Genomic DNA, 22391 nt, shown 5'->3' with positions numbered 1-22391 from the left:
TGTAAGGAACATAGAATCACAGAAATTTACGGCACAGAAGGAGGCCATTCGGCCCATCGTGTCCGCGCCGGCCGAAAATGAGCTCTCCAGCCTAATCCCACTTTCCAGCTCTTGGTCCGTAGCCCTGCAGGTTACGGCACTTCAAGTGCATATCCAAGTACTTTTTAAATGCAATGAGGGTTTCTGCCTCTCCCACCCTTTCAGGCAGTGAGTTCCAGACCCCCACCACCCGCTGGGTGAACAAAGTTCTCCTCAACTCCCCTCTAATTCCTCTACCAATTACTTAAATCTCTGCCCCCTGGTTATCGACCCCTCTGCTAAGGGAAATTGGTCCTTCCTATCCACTCTATCTAGGCCCCTCATAATTTTATACACCTCAATTAAGTCTCCCCTCAGCCTCCTCTGTTCCAAAGAAAACAACCCCAGCCTATCCAATCTTTGCTCCAGCCTGTGTCTTATCCTGTATCTAACACACATCAGTCTACACAATATCCTGTGTATAAAACACTCCCACCGATGCAATATCCTGTGTATAACACACACCAGCCGATGCAATATCCTGTGAATAACACACATCAGCCGATGCAATATCCTGTGTATAACACACACCAGCCGATGCAATATCCTGTGCATAACACACACCAGCCGATGCAATATCCTGTGAATAACACACACCAGCCGATGCAATATCCTGTGTATAACACACACCAGCCGATGCAATATCCTGTGTATAACACACACCAGCCGATGCAATGTCCTATGTATAACACAATCTAGGCTGTGCGCTATCCTGCAGATTTTACACACTATCCTGTGTATAACACACTCTGGCCTGTGTGTTATCTTCTAGAAAATACACTTCAGCCTCTGCATTATCATGTGTGTAATGCACTGTATCCTGCATTACTTCTGTGTAACACATTACAGTCGGTTATCCTGAATGTAACAAGATAGCCAGTGCACTATCCTGTGCATAATACTTTCCAGCCCGTGCATTATCCCCTGTGTAACACTGCCCAGCCCATGCATTATCCTGTGTAACACAGTCCAGCCCGTGCATTATCCCCTGTGTAACACAGTCCAGCCCGTGCATTATCCTGTGTAACACAGACCAGCCCGTGCATTATCCTTTGTGTAACACAGTTCAACCCGTACATTATCCTGTGTAACACAGTCCAGCCCGTGCATAATCCTGTGTAACACAGTCCAGCCCGTGCATTATCCTGTGTAACACAGTCCAGCCCGTGCATTATCCTATGTAACACAGACCAGCCCGTGCATTATCCTTTGTGTAACACAGTCCAACCCATGCATAATCCTGTGTAACACAGTCCAACCCATGCATTATCCTGTGTAACACAGTCCAGCCCGTGCACTATCCTGTGTAACACAGTCCAGCCCGTGCATTATCCTCTGTGTAACACAGTCCAGCCCGTGCATTATCCTGTGTAACAGTCCAGCCCATGCATTATCCTGTGTAACACAGTCCAGCCCATGCATCATCCTCTGTGTAACACAGTCCAGCCCATGCATTATCCTGTGTAACATAGTCCAGCCCGTGCATTATCCTCTGTATAACACTGTCCAGCCCATGTATTATCCTCTGTGTAACATAGTCCAGCCCGTGCATTATCCTCTGTAACACAGTCTAGCCCGTGCATTATCCTGTGTAACACAGTCCAGCCCGTGCATTATCCTCTGTATAACACTGTCCAGCCCGTGTATTATCCTCTGTGTAACACAGTCCAGCCCGTGCATTATCCTGTGTAACACGGTCCAGCCCGTGCATTATCCTGTGTAACACGGTCCAGCCCGTGCAATATCCTGTGTAACACAGTCCAGCCCGTGCATTATCCTCTGTGTAACACAGTCCAGCCCGTGCATTATCCTCTGTGTAACACAGTCCAGCCCGTGCATTATCCTGTGTAACACAGTCCAGCCCGTGCATTATCCTCTGTGTAACACAGTCCAGCCTGTGCATTATCCTCTGTGTAACACAGTCCAGCCCGTGCATTATCCTGTGTAACACAGTCCAGCCCGTGCATTATCCTCTAACACAATCCAGCCCATGCATTATCCTCTGTGTAACACAGTCCAGCCAGTGCATTATCCTCTGTGTAACACAGTCCAGCCCGTGCATTATCCTCTAACACAGTCCAGCCCGTGCATTATCCTGTGTAACATAGTCCAGCCCGTGCATTATCCTCTGTAACACAGTCCAGCCCGTGCATTATCCTTTGTGTAACACAGTCCAACCCATGCATAATCCTGTGTAACACAGTCCAACCCATGCATTATCCTGTGTAACACAGTCCAGCCCGTGCACTATCCTGTGTAACACAGTCCAGCCCGTGCATTATCCTGTGTAACACAGTCCAACCCGTGCATTATCCTGTGTAACACAGTCCAACCCGTGCATTATCCTGTGTAACACAGTCCAGCCTGTGCATTATCCTCTGTGTAACACAGTCCAGCCCATGCATTATCCTGTGTAACACAGTCCAACCCATGCATTATCCTGTGTAACACAGTCCAACCCGTGCATTATCCTGTGTAACACAGTCCAGCCCGTGCATTATCCTGTGTAACACAGTCTAGCCCGTGCATTATCCTCTGTGTAACATTGTCCAGCCCGTGTATTATCCTCTGTGTAACACAGTCCAGCCCGTGCATTACCCTGTGTAACACAGTCCAGCCCGTGCATTATCCTGTGTAACACAGTCCAGCCCGTGCATTATCCTGTGTAACACAGTCCAACCCGTGCATTATCCTGTGTAACACAGTCCAGCCCGTGCATTATCCTGTGTAACACAGTCCAACCCGTGCATTATCCTGTGTAACACGGTCCAGCCAGCCCGTGCATTATCCTGTGTAACACAGTCTAGCCCGTGCATTATCCTCTGTGTAACACTGTCCAGCCCGTGTATTATCCTCTGTGTAACACAGTCTAGCCCGTGCATTATCCTGTGTAACACAGTCCAGCCCGTGCATTATCCTGTGTAACACAGTCCAGCCCGTGCATTATCCTCTGTATGTAATCCAAACTATGTCCACGAAATGCAGGAAGAATGTCTTGCACCGTGTTTACCATGGTTGTTGGCGTTTGATCTCTGTGTCTTTGTCACGTGTAAAATACATGGGAATTCTGTGCTTGCAGGGTCAGTAGCTTCACTGCAAGAGAACGTTGTCATGCATAAAACATCACAGTTGTTGGCAGAGTAAACAGGCAGAACGAAATCCCTGCAGGGACAGGGCTGTTTTTTCAAGTTCACATAGCTGAGGGACGTGAACTGGTAGTAAGGCGAAGCAGATGTGAACTGGGGACCGTAGCTAGCTCTGTAGTAAAGAACTCAAACCTGGGAAACACCGTTTAGAAATAACTCTAGTGTTACTATTATTGATAGCTGATGGGAGCAGCAGGTTTATTGTGCTCCAGTTGTCCGTTAATACATCAGGAATGCAAAATGGAATTTCCTCTCATCGGAATAGCAGCGAGCGTGTGAAGCAGCTTCCTGTTGTTCGGTCTCTGGGTTCCTGGTTTCTTGCAGCAGGCCTTGGGGGAACAGCCCCATGAGTCCGTTTCACTAGAGCGCTGGAATGCTGCCCTTCCTTGCCGTGCCCCGCAGCATCACTTCCGCTGCTGACTGAGGGGAAACAGGGCAGCGACTTTACATAGAATTACAGTCAGTGTACAGCACAGAAACAGGCCATTCGGCCCAACTGGTCCGTGCCGGTGTTTATGCTCCACATGCACCTCCTCCCACCCTTCTTCATCTCACCCCATCAGCATATCCTTCTATTCCTCTCTCCCTCATGTGTTTATCTAACCTCCCCTTAAATACATCTCCGCTGTTCACCTCAACCACTCCCTGTGGTAGCGAGTTCCACATTCTCACCACTCTCTGGGGAAAGAAGTTTCTTCTGAATTCCCTATTTGATTTCTTGGTGACTATCTTATATTGATGGCCTCTAGTTATGCTCTTCCCCACAAGTGGAAACACTCTCTCTGTCTCTACTCTATCAAAACCTTTCATAATTTTAAAGACCTCTATTAGGTCACCCCTCAGCCTTCTCTTTTCAAGAAAAAAAGAGTCCCAGCCTGTTCATCCTTTCCTGATATGTGTACCCTCCCATTTCTGGTATCATCCTTGTAAATCTTCTCTGCACCCTCTTTAGTGCCTCTATCATTTTTACAATATGGCGACCAGAATTGTACGCAGTACTCCAAGTGTGGTCTAACCAAGGTTCGATACAAGTTTAGCATAACTTCTCTACTTTTTAAGTCTATACCTCTAGAAATAAACCCTAGTGCTTGGTTTGCTTTTTTTATGGCCTTGTTAACCTGTGTCGCTACTTTTAGTGTTTTGTGTATTTGTACTCTGAGATCTCTTTGCTCCTCTACCCCACCTAGACTCGCACCCTCCAAGTGATAAGTGACCTCCCTGTTCTTCCTACCAAAATGCAATACCTCACATTTATCTGTGTTGAAATTCTTTTGCCAATTATTTGCCCATTCTGCAAGTTTATTAATGTCTTCCTGTAATTTGTTGCAGTCCTCAGTATTGACTATCCCCCCCAATTTGGTGTCATCTGCAAATTTAGAAATTGTGTTTTTGATTCCAAAGTCTAAATCGTTAATATAAATTGAACAACAGTGGCCCCAGCACTGATCCTTGTGGAACACCACTACCCACTTTTTGCCACTGTGAATAGCTACCCTTTACTCCCACTCTCTGCTTTCTGTCTTGAAGCCAGCCAGCAATCCATTCTGCTACTTGTCCCCTGACTCCGCATTCTCTGACCTTGTTCATTAGTCTATTATGTGGTGCCTTATCGAAGATATTTTGAAAATCTAGATAAATTACATCTACTGCATTATCCTTGTCTATTCTCTCTGTTACCTCTTCAAAAAATTCAGTGAGGTTGGTCAAGCAAGACTTCCCCTTTTGAAATTCATGCTGACTATTCATCATTATTATATTTTTGGCTTCTAGATGTTCTTCTATTTTCCTCTTTAGTAAGGATTCCATTATTTTTCCTACTACCGATGTTAAGCTGACTAGTCTATAATTCCCTGGACATGTTCTATCCCCCTTCTTAAATATAGGTATTATTACGTTAGCTATCCGCCAGTCCTCTGGCACTACACCTTTTTCGAACAAATTATTAAATATGTGTAATAATGCCTCTGCTATCTCTTCCCTAGATTCTTTTAAAATGCACAGATGTAATCCACCCGGACCAGGGGTTTTATCCTCTTTGAGTTTGATTAGTTTATTTAATATATCTCCTCTTTATTTTAAATTCAATTATCTCATTACTAATCTCATCGTCTGATGTCATGTTCACCTGCTCTATCTTCCTGGTAAATACTGAAGCAAAATAATGATTTAATATTTCTGCCATCTCTCGATCGTTACCTGTGGTATTATCCTGTCCATCCCTTAGTGGCCCTATTCCCATCCTGACCTTCCTTTTTTTATATATGTGCCTGTAAAATATTTTACTATTTTGTTTTATGTTCCATGATCATTTAATTTCATAGTTTCTCTTTGCCTTCCTAATTGTTTTTTTGACTTTGCTCCTAATCTCTTCGTGTTCTTCCTTAATAAACTTAATATATGTCTCTTTCTTTACCCTCAATTGTTCCATGGTGTCCATGTTTGTTCTTTTTTTATTAGCGGAATATATTTTTCCTGGACTCTGTTGAACACCGTTTTAAATGTTTCCCATTGCTGTTCTTTGTCATTGTTTGGCAATATTGTTGCCCATTTTATTTTCCCAAGTTCGATTCTCAGCCCCTCAAAATCAGTTTTTCTCCAGTCTATTACCCTGGTCTTTGCCATATATTATCTTAAAGTGTATTATATTATGGTCACTATTGCCTAGATGGTCCCCTACTTTTACTTCTCTTATCTGCACTGGTTCATTCTCGATTACTAGATCCAATAGCGAATCCTCCCTTGTTGGGCTTTTTACATACTGGGTTAGAAAGGAGTTCTTGTACACATTGTAGGAACTCCATTCCTTTATCCCCTTTACCTACCTCTTCTCTCCAATTAATATCGGGGTATTTGAAATCCCCCATGATTATTATTCTATGTTTCACATACTCATTTCCCTAATTTGTTTGCATATTTCTTCCTCCACCTCCCTTCCACTATTAGGTGGTCTGTAGACTACACCTATTAGTGTGATTGATCCTTTATTATCTTTTATATCTATCCACATGGATTCTAGTTCTGTCTTGCTGATAGCTGCATCACTTTTTTCTACTACTATGATGTTATCCCTAATAAGTACAGCTATTCCACCTTCCCCTTTCCCCTCTCTATCTTTTCTAAATATGTTATACCCTGTAATGTTTGATTCCCAGTCCTGATTTTTCTGTAGCCATGTCTCAGTAATCCCTACTATGTCTGCTCCTTGCAACGCATGATTGCCTCCAGCTCCCCTGTTTTATTACGGACACTGTGTGCATTGCTGTACAGGCAAATTAACTCATTTTTAATAACAGTTCTTCTCACTTTATTTTTAACCATCTTTTTACACTCCTGTTCTATAACTCTATTTATTCCCTGGCCATCAATATCTTCCCTTACTTTATTCTTTCCTGTTTTGTTTATATTTAGGCTGGTTTCATTTCTTGTAGATCCCTCCCCCCATCTTACTAGTTTAAAGCCTTTGCCACCTCCCTATTTACCCTTTCCACTAGGACACGGGTCCCATCCCGGTTCAGGTGGAGCCCGTCCCATCGGTACAGCTCCTTCCTGTCCCAGTTCTGGTTCCAGTGTCCCATGAAAAGGAACCACTCTTTCCCACACCAGCCCTTTAGCCATGTGTTAATTCTCCTGATCTGACTGCTTCTATGCCAATTTGCACGTGGCACGGGCAATATTCCTTCAGCAGGACCTCTTCCCTGTTCCGACATGAAACACAACAACTGGATTTACCCCCTCCTTTTCCAAATACCTCTCCAGCCGCCTCGAGATATCCCTTACCATGGCAACACACCCTTCGGGATTCTCGTTCTTGGCTGCAAAGGACACTATCTGACATGAATCAACTGAGCGGCCTGCGGGTGGCGCTGTCCAGGGAGAGTATAAATACTCGGGCATGGGCCCAGCTTGCGCAGGACATTCTTAACAGGAACTAGTGAAGGACACAACTAGACCTCCATGTTGTAAAACAGTTGATTAAAGCTTTGTTTAACGCTTAGACCAAGTGCCTAGTAGCTTTCTTACGTCACTATCTATCCCCCTAATTATAGAATCCCCTATCACTACCACATTTCTATTCTGCTCTTTCCTCCCCCCACCCCCCTGACAACCTTCTGAGCCACGGTGCCTTGGTCTGCATTGTGGCTGTCCTCCCCCGCAGTCTTTCTCCTTGTCCTCACAGGTAGTGAGTACATTATACCTGTTGGACAGGACCAGTGTCTGTGGGATCTCCTTCTCAACCACTCCTAAGTCCCTGCTACCCAGCTCCCTAACAGTCACACCCTCCCCTTCCTGAAGCTGTGCTTTCCTCTGGGGTGTGACTGTATTCTGAACAAAACTGTCCAGAAATTCCTCCCCCTCCGTTATGTTTCAGAGTGTCTCTAACTCGCACTCCAGCTCAATGACTCTGAACCGGAGTGACTGAAGGCAGAGACAGTCTCGCTGTCCGCAAACTCCCACTTACCACAGTCCCGACACATAGCCTGCCCTGCCATCTCCAGAATTTTTTATTTATTTGTTTACTGATAACCTGAATTTTTCAAACCATTATTTATATTTGTATTAATTAATTTGTTTATCTAGTTAATTATTAATGTAATAAAGTAATAGTTATAGTTCCTCAGCTCTTAGTTTAAACCACTGCCTAGCTTAGAGAAAAAAACTGCGATAATACTTACCAACTGATCACCTACCTGCTGCCCTGTGATGTCACTCCTTGATTTTTTTTTGCTCTCTCTCTCCGCTCTTTTTTTCCCCTGTTTCTTGATATCACGTGAAGTGAATTGAATTGACTAAAGACTGGCTTCTGTGATGGTGGGGATCTCAGGAGGAGGCTGATAGGGATCATTTACTCGGCACTTCTGGCTGAAGATGGTTGCAAATGCTTCAGCCTTGTCTTTTGCACTCGTGCTGGGCTCCACCATCATTGAGGATGGGGATATTCATGGAGCCTCCTCCTCCCGTTAGTTGTTTAATGGTCCACCACCATTCACAACTGCAGAGCTTTGATCTGATCCGTTGGTTGTGGGATCGCTTAGCCCTGTCTATAACATGCTGCTTCCGCAGTTTAGCATGCATGTAGTCCAGTGTTTCAGCTTCCCCAGGTTGGCACTGCATTTTTAGGTACACCTGGTGCTGCTCCTGGCATGCTCTTCTACACTCTTTATTGAACCAGGGTTGGTCCCCTGGCTTGATGGTAATGGTAGAGTGAGGGATATGCCAGGCCATGAGGTTGCAGATTGTGGTGGAATACAATTCTGCTGCTGATGGCCCACAGCACCTAGATCTGTTCTGAATCTATCCCATTTAGCATGGTGGTAGTGCCACACAACACAATGGAGGGTGTCCTCAGTGTGAAGACGGGACTTTGTCTCCACAATGACTGTGCGGTGGTCACTGCTACCAATGCTGTCATGGACAGATGCATCTGCGACAGGTAGATTGGTGAGGAAAAGGTCAAGTAGGTTTTTCCCTCGTGTTGGTTCTCTCACCACCTGTCGCAGGCCCGGATTGGCAGCTGTGTCCTTCAGGACTCGGCCAGCTCGGTCAGTAGTGGTGCTACCGAGCCACTCTTGGTGATGGACATTGAAGTCCCCCACCCAGAGTACATTCTGTGCCCTTGCTATTCTCAGTGCATCTTCCAAGTGGTGTTCAACATGGAGCAGTACTGATTCATCAGCTGAGGGAGGGCGGTAGGTTGTAATCAGCAGGAGGTTTCCTTACCCATGCTTCATGGGGTCCGGAGTCAATGTTGAGGACTCCCAGGGCCACTCCTTCCTGACTGTACCGCCACCCCTGGTGGGTCTGTCCTGCCGGTGGGACAAGACATACCCAGGGATGGTGATGGAGGAGTCTGGGACATTGGCTGAAAGGGATGATTCTGTCAGCATGACTATGTCAGGCTGTTGCTTGACTAGTCTGTGGGACAGCTCTCCCAATTTTGGCACAAGTCCCCAGCTGTTGGTGAGGAGGACTTTGCAGGGTCGACTGGGCTAGGTGTGCCGTTGTCGTGCCTGTAGCCGGTGCCGAGGTCGATGCCGGGTGTTCCGTCCGATTTTATTCTTATTATGTTTCGTAGTGGTTTGTTACAACTGAGTGTCTTGCTGGGCCATTTCAGAGGGCAGTTAAGAGTCAACCACATTGCGATAGGTCTGGAGTCACATATAGGCCGGACCGGGTAAGGACGGCAGATTTCCTTCCCTAAAGGACATTAGTGAACCAGATAGTTTCATGGTCACCATTACTGATACTAGTGTTTTTTCCAGATTTATTTAATTAACTGAATTTAAATTCCCCAGCTGCTGTGGTGGGATTTGAACTTACGTCTCTGGATCATTAGTCCAGGCCTCTGGATTACTAGTTCAGTATGCTAACCACTATGCTACTGCTCCTGCATTGACTCCCAGCTTCCCCCATTGACTCCCAGGTTCCCCCATTGGCTCCCGAGTTCTCCCATTGACTCCCGGGTTCCCCCCATTGACTCCCGGGTTCTCCCATTGACTCCCGGGTTCTCCCGTTGACTCCCGGGTTCCCCCCATTGGCTCCCGAGTTCTCCCATTGACTCCCGGGTTCCCCCCATTGACTCCCGAGTTCTCCCATTGACTCCCGGGTCCTCCCGTTGACTCCCGGGTCCTCCCATTGACTCCCGGGTTCTCCCGTTGACTCCCGGGTTCTCCCGTTGACTCCCAGGTTCTCCCATTGACTCCCGGGTTCTCCCATTGACTCCCAGGTTCTCCCATTGACTCCCGGGTTCTCCCATTGACTCCCGGGTTCTCCCGGGTTCTCCCGTTGACTCCCGGGTTCTCCCGTTGACTCCCGGGTTCTCCCGTTGACTCCCGGGTTCTTCCATTGACTCCCGGGTTCTCCCATTCGCTCCGGGCTTGTGGCACTCACATCTTCCTGGTGGACTTGTCTCATCGATCCCCGTCTCACAGCCCTAGCCCTAGCAGCGATGCTTCCATGGGATGCTCAGGTTGAAATGATGGGGGCTCTCCTCCAGCGTCTGGGCAGCACCAGGCCCACCTCGCGACTTTCAGTGTGTACCTCGTATCTTCAAGCAATGGGGTAGACCTTGACCTGGTACAATAGTGTAAAACGGGCACAGGCACAGTGGGCCACATGGCCTCCTTCTGAGCTGTACGATTCTATGTAAAACGGGCAGCCGACTCGCTAGATCTACCAAGATCTACCTCATTGTGTTTTAATGAAATCTGATTTAGGAAAATGGAGAAAAAGCAAGATGAAGAGAACCCAGCCCAGGATAACCATGTCCTCCCCCCTTCCCACACACCCTATAAACTGCATCAGTGCCGCGCTGTACTGAGGCTGCACACACATCTTGTTAGCGGCCTTGTTAGCGGCTTACACTGCTGCCGCCACCCGGTACCGGACACTTTCACGCACGGTTTTAGTGGGCGGCAGCTGTGGGGGGGACTATTTCGTATTCTTCCAGCGAGCTTCCAGTGCAGCAGAGTTTGACACCATAGCCCTGAATCTCTAACCGATAGCCTGGTCAGAACCAGCCAGCATGCCTGGAGAACATAAACCCTGGCCTGTACCGTGTGGAGATCATTCAGAGCAGACATTCGTAAATTCAATCGTGGCAGACTCAATCGCGGCTTTCAAAAGGGAGTTGGATAAGTGCCTGAAGGAAAACAATTTGCAGGGCTACGGGGAAAGGGCGGGGGAGTGGGACCAGCTGGAGTGCTCTTGCAGAGAGCCGGCACGGCCTCCACGGGCCGAATGGCCGCCTTCTGTGCTGTAACCATTTTATGATTCTGTGATTCAATCTCCTCATGAAACAGTCGTGCATCTGGGTTTCTCTCCCAACCAGAAAATATTCAGGCTGGGAGGCAGGGGGAGAGAAACTGCACACACTTATTATTAAAGTGGATCTTAAATATTTAATTTAATAAAGAGAACTGCCGATGAACGAGGACCATGCTGATTAGTGAGGGAGATCCAGCCAATCGCTCGATCCATTAGCTCACACCCCAAGGTCGGAGCTGAGCAGAAGCTGCTTCACCACAATTGTGGACTCCCTCTTTATCAACAGTTATTTTCCAGCAATGTCTGGGGTGGCCATACTTCATGCTTTGAGCCTGGGATGCTGAGTTTCGTGTGGGCTGTTCGATGTTGCTGGGCATCACAGATAGATGCTTTTAAAAAAATTCATTCATGATATGTGGGCGCCGCTGGCAAGGCCAGCATTTATTGCCCATCCCTAATTGCCCTTGAGAAAGTGGCGGTGAGCCGCCTTCTTGAACCGCTGCAGTCCGTGTGGTGAAGGTACTCCCACAGTGCTGTTAGGGAGGCAGTTCCAGGATTTTGACCCAGCGACGATGAAAAAATGGCCGATATATTTCCAAGTCAGGATGGTGTGTGACTTGGAGGTGGTGGTGTTCCCATGCGCCTGCTGCCCTTGGCCTTCTAGGTGGTAGAGGGTTTGGGAGGTGCTGCCAAATGTTGTGCCGGGGAACACAGGCTAGAGATGAGGTGCTGAAACCCCAACTCAAGACTTGCATCTACAGCACCAATTTGCGCATAGCAAGCTCCCACAAACAGCAAATGTGATAATGACCAGATAATCTGTTTCAGTGATGTTGGTTGAGGGATAAATATAGGCCAGGACACCAGGGAGAAATCTTCGAAACAGTGCCACGGGATTGTTTAACTCCACCTAAGAGAGTAAACAGGACCTCGGTTTAACATCTTATCTGAAAGACCGCACCTCCGACAGTGCGGCGCTCCCTCAGTACTGCCCCGCCGCCAGTGCGGCGCTCCCTCAGCACTGCCCCGCCGCCAGTGCGGCGCTCCCTCAGCACTGCCCCGCCGCCAGTGCGGCGCTCCCTCAGCACTGCCCCGCCGCCAGTGCGGCGCTCCCTCAGTACTGCCCCTCCGACAGTGCAGCATTCCCTCAGTACTGCCCCTCCGACAGTGCAGCGCTCCCTCAGTAATGCCCCGCCGACAGTACAGCGCTCCCTCAGTACTACCCCTCCGACAGTGCAACGCTCCCTCAGTACTGCCCCTCCGACAGTGCGGCGCTCCCTCAGTACTGCCCCTCCGACAGTGCAGCGCTCCCTCAGTACTGCCCCTCCGACAGTGCAGCATTCCCTCAGTACTGCCCCTCCGACAGTGCAGCGCTCCCTCAGTACAGCCCCTCCGACAGTGCGGCGCTCCCTCAGTACTGCCCCTCCGACAGTGCAGCGCTCCCTCAGTACTGCCCCTCCGACAGTGCGGCGCTCCCTCAGTATTGCCCCGCCGCCAGTGCTGCGCTCCCTCAGTACTGCCCCTCCGACAGTGCAGCACTCCCTCAGTACTGCTCCTCCGACAGTGCTGCGCTCCCTCAGTACTGCCACTCCGACAGTGCAGCACTCCCTCAGTACTGCACTGGAGTGTCAGCCTGGATTTTTGTGCTCAAGTCTCTGGAGTGGGACTTGAACCCACAACCTTCTGACTCAGAGGCGAGAGTGCTGCCCACTGAGCCACGGCTGACACCAGCTCGTGATGTTGCAAATTGCATGTTGCTTTCTTTTCAAAGATCTTTGCGCCACCTTTGTGGCATGTTTCTCACACAATGTACCGTCCCCAGTTTGAGTACTGGAGCCCTGCTGACCTCCAGTGCTGTCTTCCAGCTGGGCTGCAGAAGCAGTGCGAGAGCTCAGACTCTCCCCCGTTTCCCCTTCCTCTCGAGGGGCAAAGCAACCTGGCGAACAGGAAGCTGGAACGTCGCCACACCTTCCCTGAAACACAACATTTATTTTAGTGAGGTGACTTTCCTCTTTAAACAAAGCCACAAACAGCTGTTCTCGGAAATGAATGAACCGCGAGTGTAACTGACGCAACCAGTGCATAAGAACATAAGAATTAGGAGCAGGAGTCAGCCATTCGGCCCCTCGAGCCTGCTCCCCCATTCAATCAGATCATGGCTAATCTTCGATCTCAACGCTACTTCCTCGCCCGATCCCCATATCCCTCGATTCCCCTAGGGTCCAAAAATCTATCGATCTCAGCCTTGAATATACTCAACGACTGAGCATCCACAGCCCTCTGGGGTAGAGAATCCCAAAGATTCACCACCCTCTGATGCAGAAATTCCTCCTCATCTCAGTCCTAAATGGCCGACCCCTTATTCTGAGACTGTGACCCCTGGTTCTAGACTCCCCAACCAGGGGGAACATCCTCCCTGCATCTACCCTGTCCAGCCCTCTAAGAATTTTACACATTTCACTGAGATCACCTCTCATTCTTCCAAAATACAGAGAATATATTCTGCTCAATCTCTCCTCAAATATTCTGCTTTTGAAAGGTGAGAGACTAGTAAATGTTGGTATTCAGAGGGATTTGGGGGTCCTTGTACACGATTCACAGAAAGTTAACATGCAGGTTAGTGTCAGTGCCCGTCTGTATGTCTGTGCTCCGCCAATTCTGGCATCTTGAGCATCCCCGATTTTCATCGCTCCACCATTGGCGGCCGTGCCTTCAGCCGCCTGGGCCCTAAGCTCTGGAATTCCCTCCCTAAACCTCTCCGCCTCTCTCTCCTCCTTTAAGACGCTCCTTAAAACCTCCCTCTTTGACCAAGCTTTTGGTCACCTGCCCTAATATCTCCTTATGTGGCTCGGTGTCAAATTTTTGTTTGATAATCGCTCCTGTGAAGCACCCTGGGATGGTTTACTACCATAAAGGCGCTATATAAATGCAAGTACAAAAGCAAAATACTGCGAAAGCTGGAAATCTGAAATAAAAACAGAAAATGCTGGAAATACTCAGCAGGTCAGGCAGCATCTGTGGCGAGAGAAACCGAGTTAACGGGGGCGATTTTACCAGCCCTGGGGAGGCAGGTCTGGAGGCGGGACCGCCAGGGAAATGGCTGAATCTGGGGACGGGTACCCATCCCGCCCCCAGCCCGCCTCCGAGCCATCTTCCCAGGAGGCGGGTACCCATCCCGCCCCCAGCCCGCCTCCACGCCATCTTCCCAGGAGGCGGGTACCCATCCCGCCCCCAGCCCGCCTCCGAGCCATCTTCCCAGGAGGCGGGTACCCATCCCGCCCCAAGCCCGCCTCCGAGCCATCTTCCCAGGAGGCGGGTACCCATCCCGCCCCCAGCCCGCCTCCACGCCATCTTCCCAGGAGGCGGGTACCCATCCCGCCCCCAGCCCGCCTCCGAGCCATCTTCCCAGGAGGCGGGTACCCATCCCGCCCCCAGCCCGCCTCCGCGCCATCTTCCCAGGAGGCGGGTACCCATCCCGCCCCCAGCCCGCCTCCGAGCCATCTTCCCAGGAGGCGGGTACCCATCCCGCCCCCAGCCCGCCTCCGAGCCATCTTCCCAGGAGGCGGGTACCCATCCCGCCCCAAGCCTGCCTCCGCGCCATCTTCCCAGGAGGCGGGTACCCATCCCGCCCCCAGCCCGCCTCCGAGCCATCTTCCCAGGAGGCGGGTACCCGACCCGCGCCGGGTCCCATCTCCTGGAGGCAGGATGGGGATTACAGCCACTTTAACTGCCCGTTAACAGGTAGTTAAGAGTATTATCCCCATTTTTCCATCATAGGTGCGGGCTTCCCGACGTTGGGAAACCCCGCCAGGGTCAGCGAGGCTAGCAGTGGGTCTGCGGGGTCCAAAGGTGCGCTGTGAAGGTAAGTGATGGGTGCAAGAGTGGAGAGGTAAGTATGTGAGGTGAGTGAAAAGTGATAGAAAAAGTTTCCTTACCTTTGTTTCTTCCTGCAGGCTTCAATCGTTGGGGATCCAGAGGCTCCGGCATCTCAGTGGCAGAGATGACGGAATGGCCGCTGCATTCTCTGATGCAACCGTCTGTTTTCTGCTCAGGAAAGAGGTTTGGTGAGTGTTGAGTACAAGAACTCACCAAACAACAGAGAATGTCAGGGTTTGACATCTCAAAGCTGTCAAATGATGACAATTTGACAGATGAAACGTCGTACACTGACGTTCTCTGTAACCGGCTTCCCCTTAATTGGTCTGCTGAGCCCGCTGGGCGGGCTTAACAAGGTCAATCAAGGGAAAATAGCGTGGGTTGGCCACAAGTCGATGGAGGCGGGACTAAAACCCGACAAGCAGCAGCCCTGTCTCCAAAGCGGCAAAATCACCCCCAACATTTCAGGTTGACGAAAGGTCATCGACCTGAAACGTTAACTCTGTTTCTCTCTCCACAGATGCTGCCTGGCCTGCTGAGTGTTTCCAGCATTTTCTGTTTTTATATAAATGCAAGTTATAGTTGTTGCGTGTGTGTCAGTGCCTGCGTGGGTGTGTCTGTGCGTGGGTGTGTCTGTGCGTGGGTGTGTCTGTGCGTGGGTGTGTCTGTGCGTGGGTGTGTCTGCGTGGGTGTGTCTGTGCGTGGGTGTGTCTGTGCGGGTGCGTGTGTCTATGTGTGTGAGTGAGTCTGTGCGTATGTCTGTGTGTGTGTCTGCGCGTGTCTGTGCGTGCGCGTGTCTGTGCATGTGTCTCTGTGCGTGTGTGTGCCTGCGTGTGTGTGTCTGTGCGTATGTCTGTGTGTGTCTGCGCGTGTGTGTGTGTCTGTCTGTGCGTGGGTGTGTCTGTGCGTGGGTGTGTCTGTGTGTGGGTGTGTGTCTATGTGAGTGAGTCTGTGCGTATGTCTGTGTGTGTGTCTGCACGTGTCTGTGCGTGCGCGTGTCTGTGCGTGCGCATGTCTGTGCATGCGTGTGTCTGTGCGTGTGTGTGTGTCTGCGTGTGTGTGTGTGTGTGTGTCTGCGCGTGTGTGTGCCTGTGCGTGTATGTGTGTCTGTGTGTGTGTGTGTGTGTGTGTATGTGTGTGTCCGTGCGTGTGGATGTCCGTGTGTGTGTCTGTGCGTGTGTTTGTGTCTGTGCATGTGTGTGTGCGTGTGTATGTCTGTGCGTGTGTGTGCGTGTGTCTGTGCTTGTGTCTGTGCTTGTGTGTGTCTGTCTGTGTGAGTGTGTGTATGTGTGTGTCTGTGTTTGTGTCTGTGCATGTGTGTGCGTGTGTATGTCTGCGTGTGCGTGTGTGTGTCTGTGCTTGTGTGTGTCTGTGCTTGTGTGTGTCTGTCTGTGTGTGTCTGTCTATGTGTGTCTGTCTGTGTGTGTCTGTCTGTGTGTGCGTGTCTGTGTGTTGCGTGTCTGTGTGTTGCGTGTCTGTGTGTTGCGTGTCTGTGTGTTGCGTGTCTGTGTGTTGCGTGTCTGTGTTGCGTGTCTGTGTGTTGCGTGTCTGTGTTGCGTGTCTGTGTGTGTGTGCGTGTCTGTGTATGTGTGTCAGTGTGAGTTTATGTGTGTGTGTTCGGTTTCAGATGCCACCAGTTCTCTCATCTTTTGCCCAACCTCTCTTCTCCACACTCCCAGGAAGCTAAAAGTGCGGTTGAAGAGGGCCGTTGCCTGCGGAGCCGGATCCACCTCGCCGAGGCGGCACAGCGGCAGTCCCGGGGCATGGAGATGGACTACGAGGAGGTGATCCGCCTACTGGAGGCTGAGATTACAGAGCTCAAAGCTCAGCTGGCGGATCAGCACGGGCAGACCAAGGCAAGAATCGGTGTCATCTCTTGTTACCATAGCAACGCGGTGGTCATCATGCCATGTTCTGTATTGGTTAAGTGCTCACCCATTGCAGCAAAGTAGGTCAGAGGCTGTCAGCGTGTTACACAGCTATTCACAGGAATTCAAGCAAGAGACTCAATGTGACGGCTCGATCACTTGAGTGAGCTATTAGCACGGGGCAAGCGAGTTGTGCAGCCTTCTAACTGGGTCACTCCCCATCCAGCTCCTCCAAACTAATCACTAACAAGTTTGTCATGGTTTTTTCCCTTTCATTTAAAGGAGTGCCTCATGCTTTGGTGAGCTGTTCAAGTGTGCAGCACGGGGCCTCGCAGGTCACATGTAATACACTTTTAAATCCATGTTCCCCGTAAATCTGAAGCGGCGGACACTAACCGACCTTGCTTTATTTAATCCCCTGCCGGTGTCGCTGGTGAGGCCGGCACCTATTGCGTATCTCCCCTGAGAAGCTGGGGGTGGTCGAGCCGCCTTCTCGAACCGCTGCCGTCTGTGCTCCCCAACCGCTCTTAGGAGCTGGCGCGTTGTCCCAACCGAGTGTCGCGCTCGGCCAGTTCAGAGGGCAGGTTAAGAGTCAACCTCGTTGGTGTGGGACTGGAGTCACATGTAGGCCCAGACTGGGCAAGGACGGCGGGTTTCCTTCCCTAAAGGGCATTAGTGAACCAGTTGGGTTTTTACAACAGCTCCATTGCCCCTTTTTACCGATGCCAGCTGTTTATTCCCAGATTTCTTTGAGCAAAGCGGTGGCCCTATCCCTAACGATGGTCCAGTACTACAATCCTTTTCAACTAAAGGGTTGGATAAACAGCCCCTCTGATTGAGAGGCACCGTTTTCTCATTCTGTGCGGGGGCACGATATGATTCAGCACCTCCCAGCACAGACTTCAACACGACGAAAGTGCAGGTCGGGCATTCCGGCACGGGGCTGGATGTTCTGTCCCCTCGTTTTAATGGCCCGAACACCAGGGAGTGTAGCAGATCCGCGGCATTGACTTCCGTGCTCAATTATCCAATCTGCTCCTCCATCCGGGGAGATTCCCCGGCAGGAGCAGGAACTTGGAGCCACATCGCTGTAACGTTTGCTCTTTTGCTGCACTGCTGCCGATTGCCATTTGATAAAATGGAGAGTTGGGCTATCACTGAGGGCAGTGACGACACTGAGCCATGAGGGACTGAGCCAGGCTCACCAGTTAGCTCATCTGTGCCGTGCTGTTAGTGGGAAGAATAGAATCATAGAATAGAATCTTACTGCACAGAAGGAGGCCATTCGGCCCATCGTGCCTGTGCCGGCTCTTTGATAGAGCGAACAATTAGTCCCACTCCCCCCTGCTCTTTCCCCAGAGCCCTGCAAATATTTTTTATCCCCCTTCAAGTGTGTGTGTATATATCTATAAAAATATAGTTCCCTTTTGAAAGCTACTATTGAGTCTGCTTCCACTGCCACTACAAGCAGCGCATTCCAGATCACAACTCACTGCATAAAAAAATTCTCCTCATCTCCCCTCTGGTTCTTTTGATAATTGCCCCCTGGTTACTGACCCTCCCTCCTTATTTATTCCATCAAAACCCATCATCATTTTGAACACCTCTGATGATTGGGGTTTGGGGGGAAATAAAAAGATAAATCAAGTGGCTGGAGCACGAGCTCACAGTATTAGGTTGCATTGTCACAGTAGGTCATACCACGTTGCTGGTTTAAGAGGGAAGAAAATCCAGCGATGGCTCGACTTCCTGATTGCTGGAACGTGTGCCTGAATGGATTCGGTCCTTGACATGAACCTTGTCATTCATGTGGAAATGACTTGTGGAAATGACTTATGAAATGATACTGGGCGGCCTGCTGGTGGCGCTGTCCAGGGAGAGTATAAATACTCGGGCATGGGCCCAGCTTGCTCAGGACATTCTTTAACAGGAACTAGTGAAGGACACAACTAGATCTCCATGTTGAAAAACAGTTGATTAAAGCCTTGTTTAATACTCAGACCAAGTACCCAGTAGTTTTCTTACGTCAGTCCTCTTGTCTCCCCTCGCCCCCTGGGATCGAATAGACTGCCAACTCTCATTAGTTGAGTATGGGCATGAAGAATGACTATTGAGGGGGTTGCTGCAGCCCATAGAACTATAGCCCATTAGAGTTTTCAGGTGCAGAGGTTTCCGAAGTCCTGTAAACCCATGGTATAAAGTGTGGGTTTGACAGGAGTATGTGAGAACAATGGCTGTTAGCTGTAATAACAAGGCAGAAGGTGATGGCTTTAACTGATATCTGTGCTGCAGGACAACACCCAGGACCTGCGAAAGCGAATTGCCGTCCTCGACTGTCAGCTACGGAAGTCGGAGATAGCGAAGAAAACCTTTGAGGTGTCCACTGAGAAACTGCTGCAGTTTGTGGAGGTACAGCACATATCTTTATATACAGACTAGGGCTATCTGTATATACAGAATGGGGATATCTGTATATATAGAATGGGGATATCTGTATATACAGACCAGGGATATCTGTATATACAGACCGGGGATATCTGTATATACAGACCGGGGATATCTGTATATACAGACCGGGGCTATCTGTATATACAGACCGGGGGTATCTGTATATACAGGCTGGGGGGTATCTATATACAGACCGGGGATATCTGTATATACAGACTAGGGATATCTGTATATACAGAATGGGGATATCTGTATATATAGAATGGGGATATCTGTATATACAGACCAGGGATATCTGTATATACAGACCAGGGATATCTGTATATACAGACCGGGGATATCTGTATATACAGACCGGGGGTATCTGTATATACAGGCTGGGGGGTATCTATATACAGACCAGGGACATCTGTATATACAGACCGGGGGAGATCTGTATATACAGACTAGGGATATCTTTATATACAGACCAGGGATATCTGTATATACAGAATGGGGATATCTGTATATATAGAATGGGGATATCTGTATATACAGAGCAGGGATATCTGCGAGGGGTATCTGTATATACAGACTGGGGGGTATCTATATACAGACCAGGGATATCTGTATATACAGACCGGAGGTATCTATATATAGACCAGGGATATCTGTATATACAGACCAGGGATATCTGTATATACAGACCAGGGATATTTGTATATACAGGCCAGGGATATCTGTATATACAGACAGGGGGTATCTGTATATACAGACCAGGGATATCTTTATATACAGACCAGGGATATCTGTATATACAGACCGGGGATATCTGTATATACAGACCGGGAGTATCTGTATATACAGACCGGTGGTATCTGTATATACAGACAGGGGGTATCTGTATATACAGACCAGGGATATCTTTATATACAGACAGGGGGTATCTGTATATACAGACAGGGATATCTTTATATACAGACCAGGGATATCTTTATATACAGACCAGGGATATCTGTATATACAGACCGGGGGTATCCCAGCCTAATGCGTGGCTTTACAGCGGGAGTGCACTCTATGCCTGCGCACCTTCAGGCCACGTGCGTCTTATTCACCGTTGAGCAATGTTCCCTCTGAATTGTCCTTGTTGTGTGCGGTCTGTTTATTTCAATGCGCAGTCCATTTTATTTTCTGCGCGGGACCTTGCAGATTACTGCGCTGCTGGGCATGCGTGCAGCTTAGAGGGAACAATGCCACTGAGGCCTTTTATATTATTTTTTTAAACTTATTTTCTCCTAATATTCTGCTGCCCGTCTCAAAGCTGGCACCTCCCTGGCCCGTGTGCTTCAGTTCAACACCGAGCTGGCCATTCACTCAGAGAGCCATCAGGTGCGAGTGAAATAATTTCTAGCCGTTTAGTTTGTAAAAGAGATTCCAATAGTGGCATTTAAGGGGAAGTTGGATAAACATATGAGGGAGAGAGGAATAGAAGGATATGCTGATGGGGTGAGATGAAGAGGGTGGGAGGAGGCTCGCGTGGAGCAGAAACACCGGCACGGAGCAGTTGGGCCGAATGGATCGTTTCTGTGCTGTACATTCTATGTAACTCGATGTGACATCGTTCCCTTCCAGTACGATGTAGTACCGTCCTAGTGCTGATTGTAACATATGTTTCTCTGCTCAACTCCAGGTGGTGCATGAGGTTCTCGCTGAGAGTCCAGCTGCTCTAACTAATGTCGGGTATGTAAACACAATATATTACAACCAAAAGTCACCACGTATTGGAGCGGGAATATAGCCAGCACTGTGATACTCAAAACCTGGAGTCTTCAGTGGGACCAATGAAAACACAGCTCTGCTCAAGTGAGGAGGCAGGAAGGAGAGACTTAGCCGGGCAGGGTTCCATTACTGTGTGGCTGCCGCACACCTCCGCTTCCAGTTCATTTCCCTGCTGGCACTGGCCGCCAGTTTGGGGGTTTACACAGAAGGAAGTGAGAGAGATGTGGGCAGAAAAGGTTCAGTTTGAACATAAGAACATAAGAAATAGGAGCAGGAATAGGCCACTAGGCCCCTCGAGCCTGCTCCGCCATTCAATAAGATCATGGCTGATCTCGGGCTCAAAGCCACTTCCCAGCCCGCTCCCCATAACCCTTCACTCCCTTATCTTGCAAAAATCTGCCTATCTCCACCTTAAATGTCTTTAATGACCCAGCCTCCACAGCTCTCTGGGGCAGAGAATTCCACAGATTTACGACCCTCTGAGAAAAGAAACTCCTCCTCATCTCAGTTCTAAAAGGGCGACCCTTTATTCTGAGACTCTGCCCCCGAGTTCTAGATTTCCCCACGAGGGGAAACATCCTCTCTGCATTTACCTTGTCGAGCCCCCTCAGTATCTTATATGTTTCAATAAGATCACCTCATTCTTCTAAACTCCAATGAGTAAATTCATAAGTCAACACCCTCATCTCTGGAATTAACCTAGTGAATCGTCTCTGAACTGCCTCCAATGCAAGTATATCCTTCCTTAAATAAGGAGACCAAAACTGTACGCAGTACTCCAGGTGCGGTCTCACCAATACCCTGTACAGTTGTAGCAGGACTTCCCTGCTTTTATACTCCAACCCCCTTGAAATAAAGGCCAACATTCCACTTGCCTTTTTGATTACTTGCTGTACCTGCATGCTAACTTTTTGTGTTTCATGCACAAGGACCCCCAGGTCCCTCTGAACTGTAGCATTTTATAATCTCTCTCCATTTAAATAATAATTTGCTTTTTTATTTTTCCTGCCAAAGTGGATAACCTCGCACTTTCCCACATTATACACCATCTGCCAAATGTTTGCCCACTCACTTAGCCTGTCTATATCCCTTTGCAGATTCTTTGAGTCCTCTGTACAACTTGCTTTCCAACCCATCTTTGTATCATCTGCAAACTTGGCTACATTACACTCGGTCCCTTCATCCAAGTCATTAATGTAGATTGTAAATGGTTGAGGCCCCAGTTTGGATCAGTGCTTCCATCAAATTCACAGACAGAGCAATCTCGTACAAACTCATTAATGTGCTTGTTACTAATATGATGCAATGCAACTCCATGATTGCACTTCATTTACCCAGAAAACTCACTCACCAAAATACTTCATGATCATCTCCTAAATTAAAGCAAAAAGCTCATTGGGGAGCTCAGCCGCTGTGTATTTTATGTGATTGTGATTGTGGCTCAGTGGGTAGC

General features: G+C 49.0%; 1 protein-coding gene across 1 annotated transcript in view; it reads left to right on the top strand.

The window, feature by feature from the left end:
- The window catches only part of stxbp4 (syntaxin binding protein 4), a 234426-nt gene that overhangs the window by 111565 nt on the left and 100470 nt on the right, over positions 1 to 22391 (top strand). Inside the window, exons 15-17 of the mRNA XM_085964116.1 lie at positions 16544 to 16720; positions 19025 to 19141; positions 20850 to 20899. Coding sequence (XP_085820242.1) covers positions 16544 to 16720; positions 19025 to 19141; positions 20850 to 20899 — 344 coding nt within the window. The remainder of the gene's footprint in view (positions 1 to 16543; positions 16721 to 19024; positions 19142 to 20849; positions 20900 to 22391) is intronic.

Source organism: Somniosus microcephalus, chromosome 21 (genome assembly GCF_052327205.1).
Source record: "Somniosus microcephalus isolate GS21.2 chromosome 21, FLI_Smic_1.0, whole genome shotgun sequence".
Taxonomy (NCBI): Eukaryota; Metazoa; Chordata; class Chondrichthyes; order Squaliformes; family Somniosidae; genus Somniosus; species Somniosus microcephalus.
Note: the sequence above shows the minus strand (reverse complement) of the source record. Positions and strands in the feature narration are given on the sequence as shown.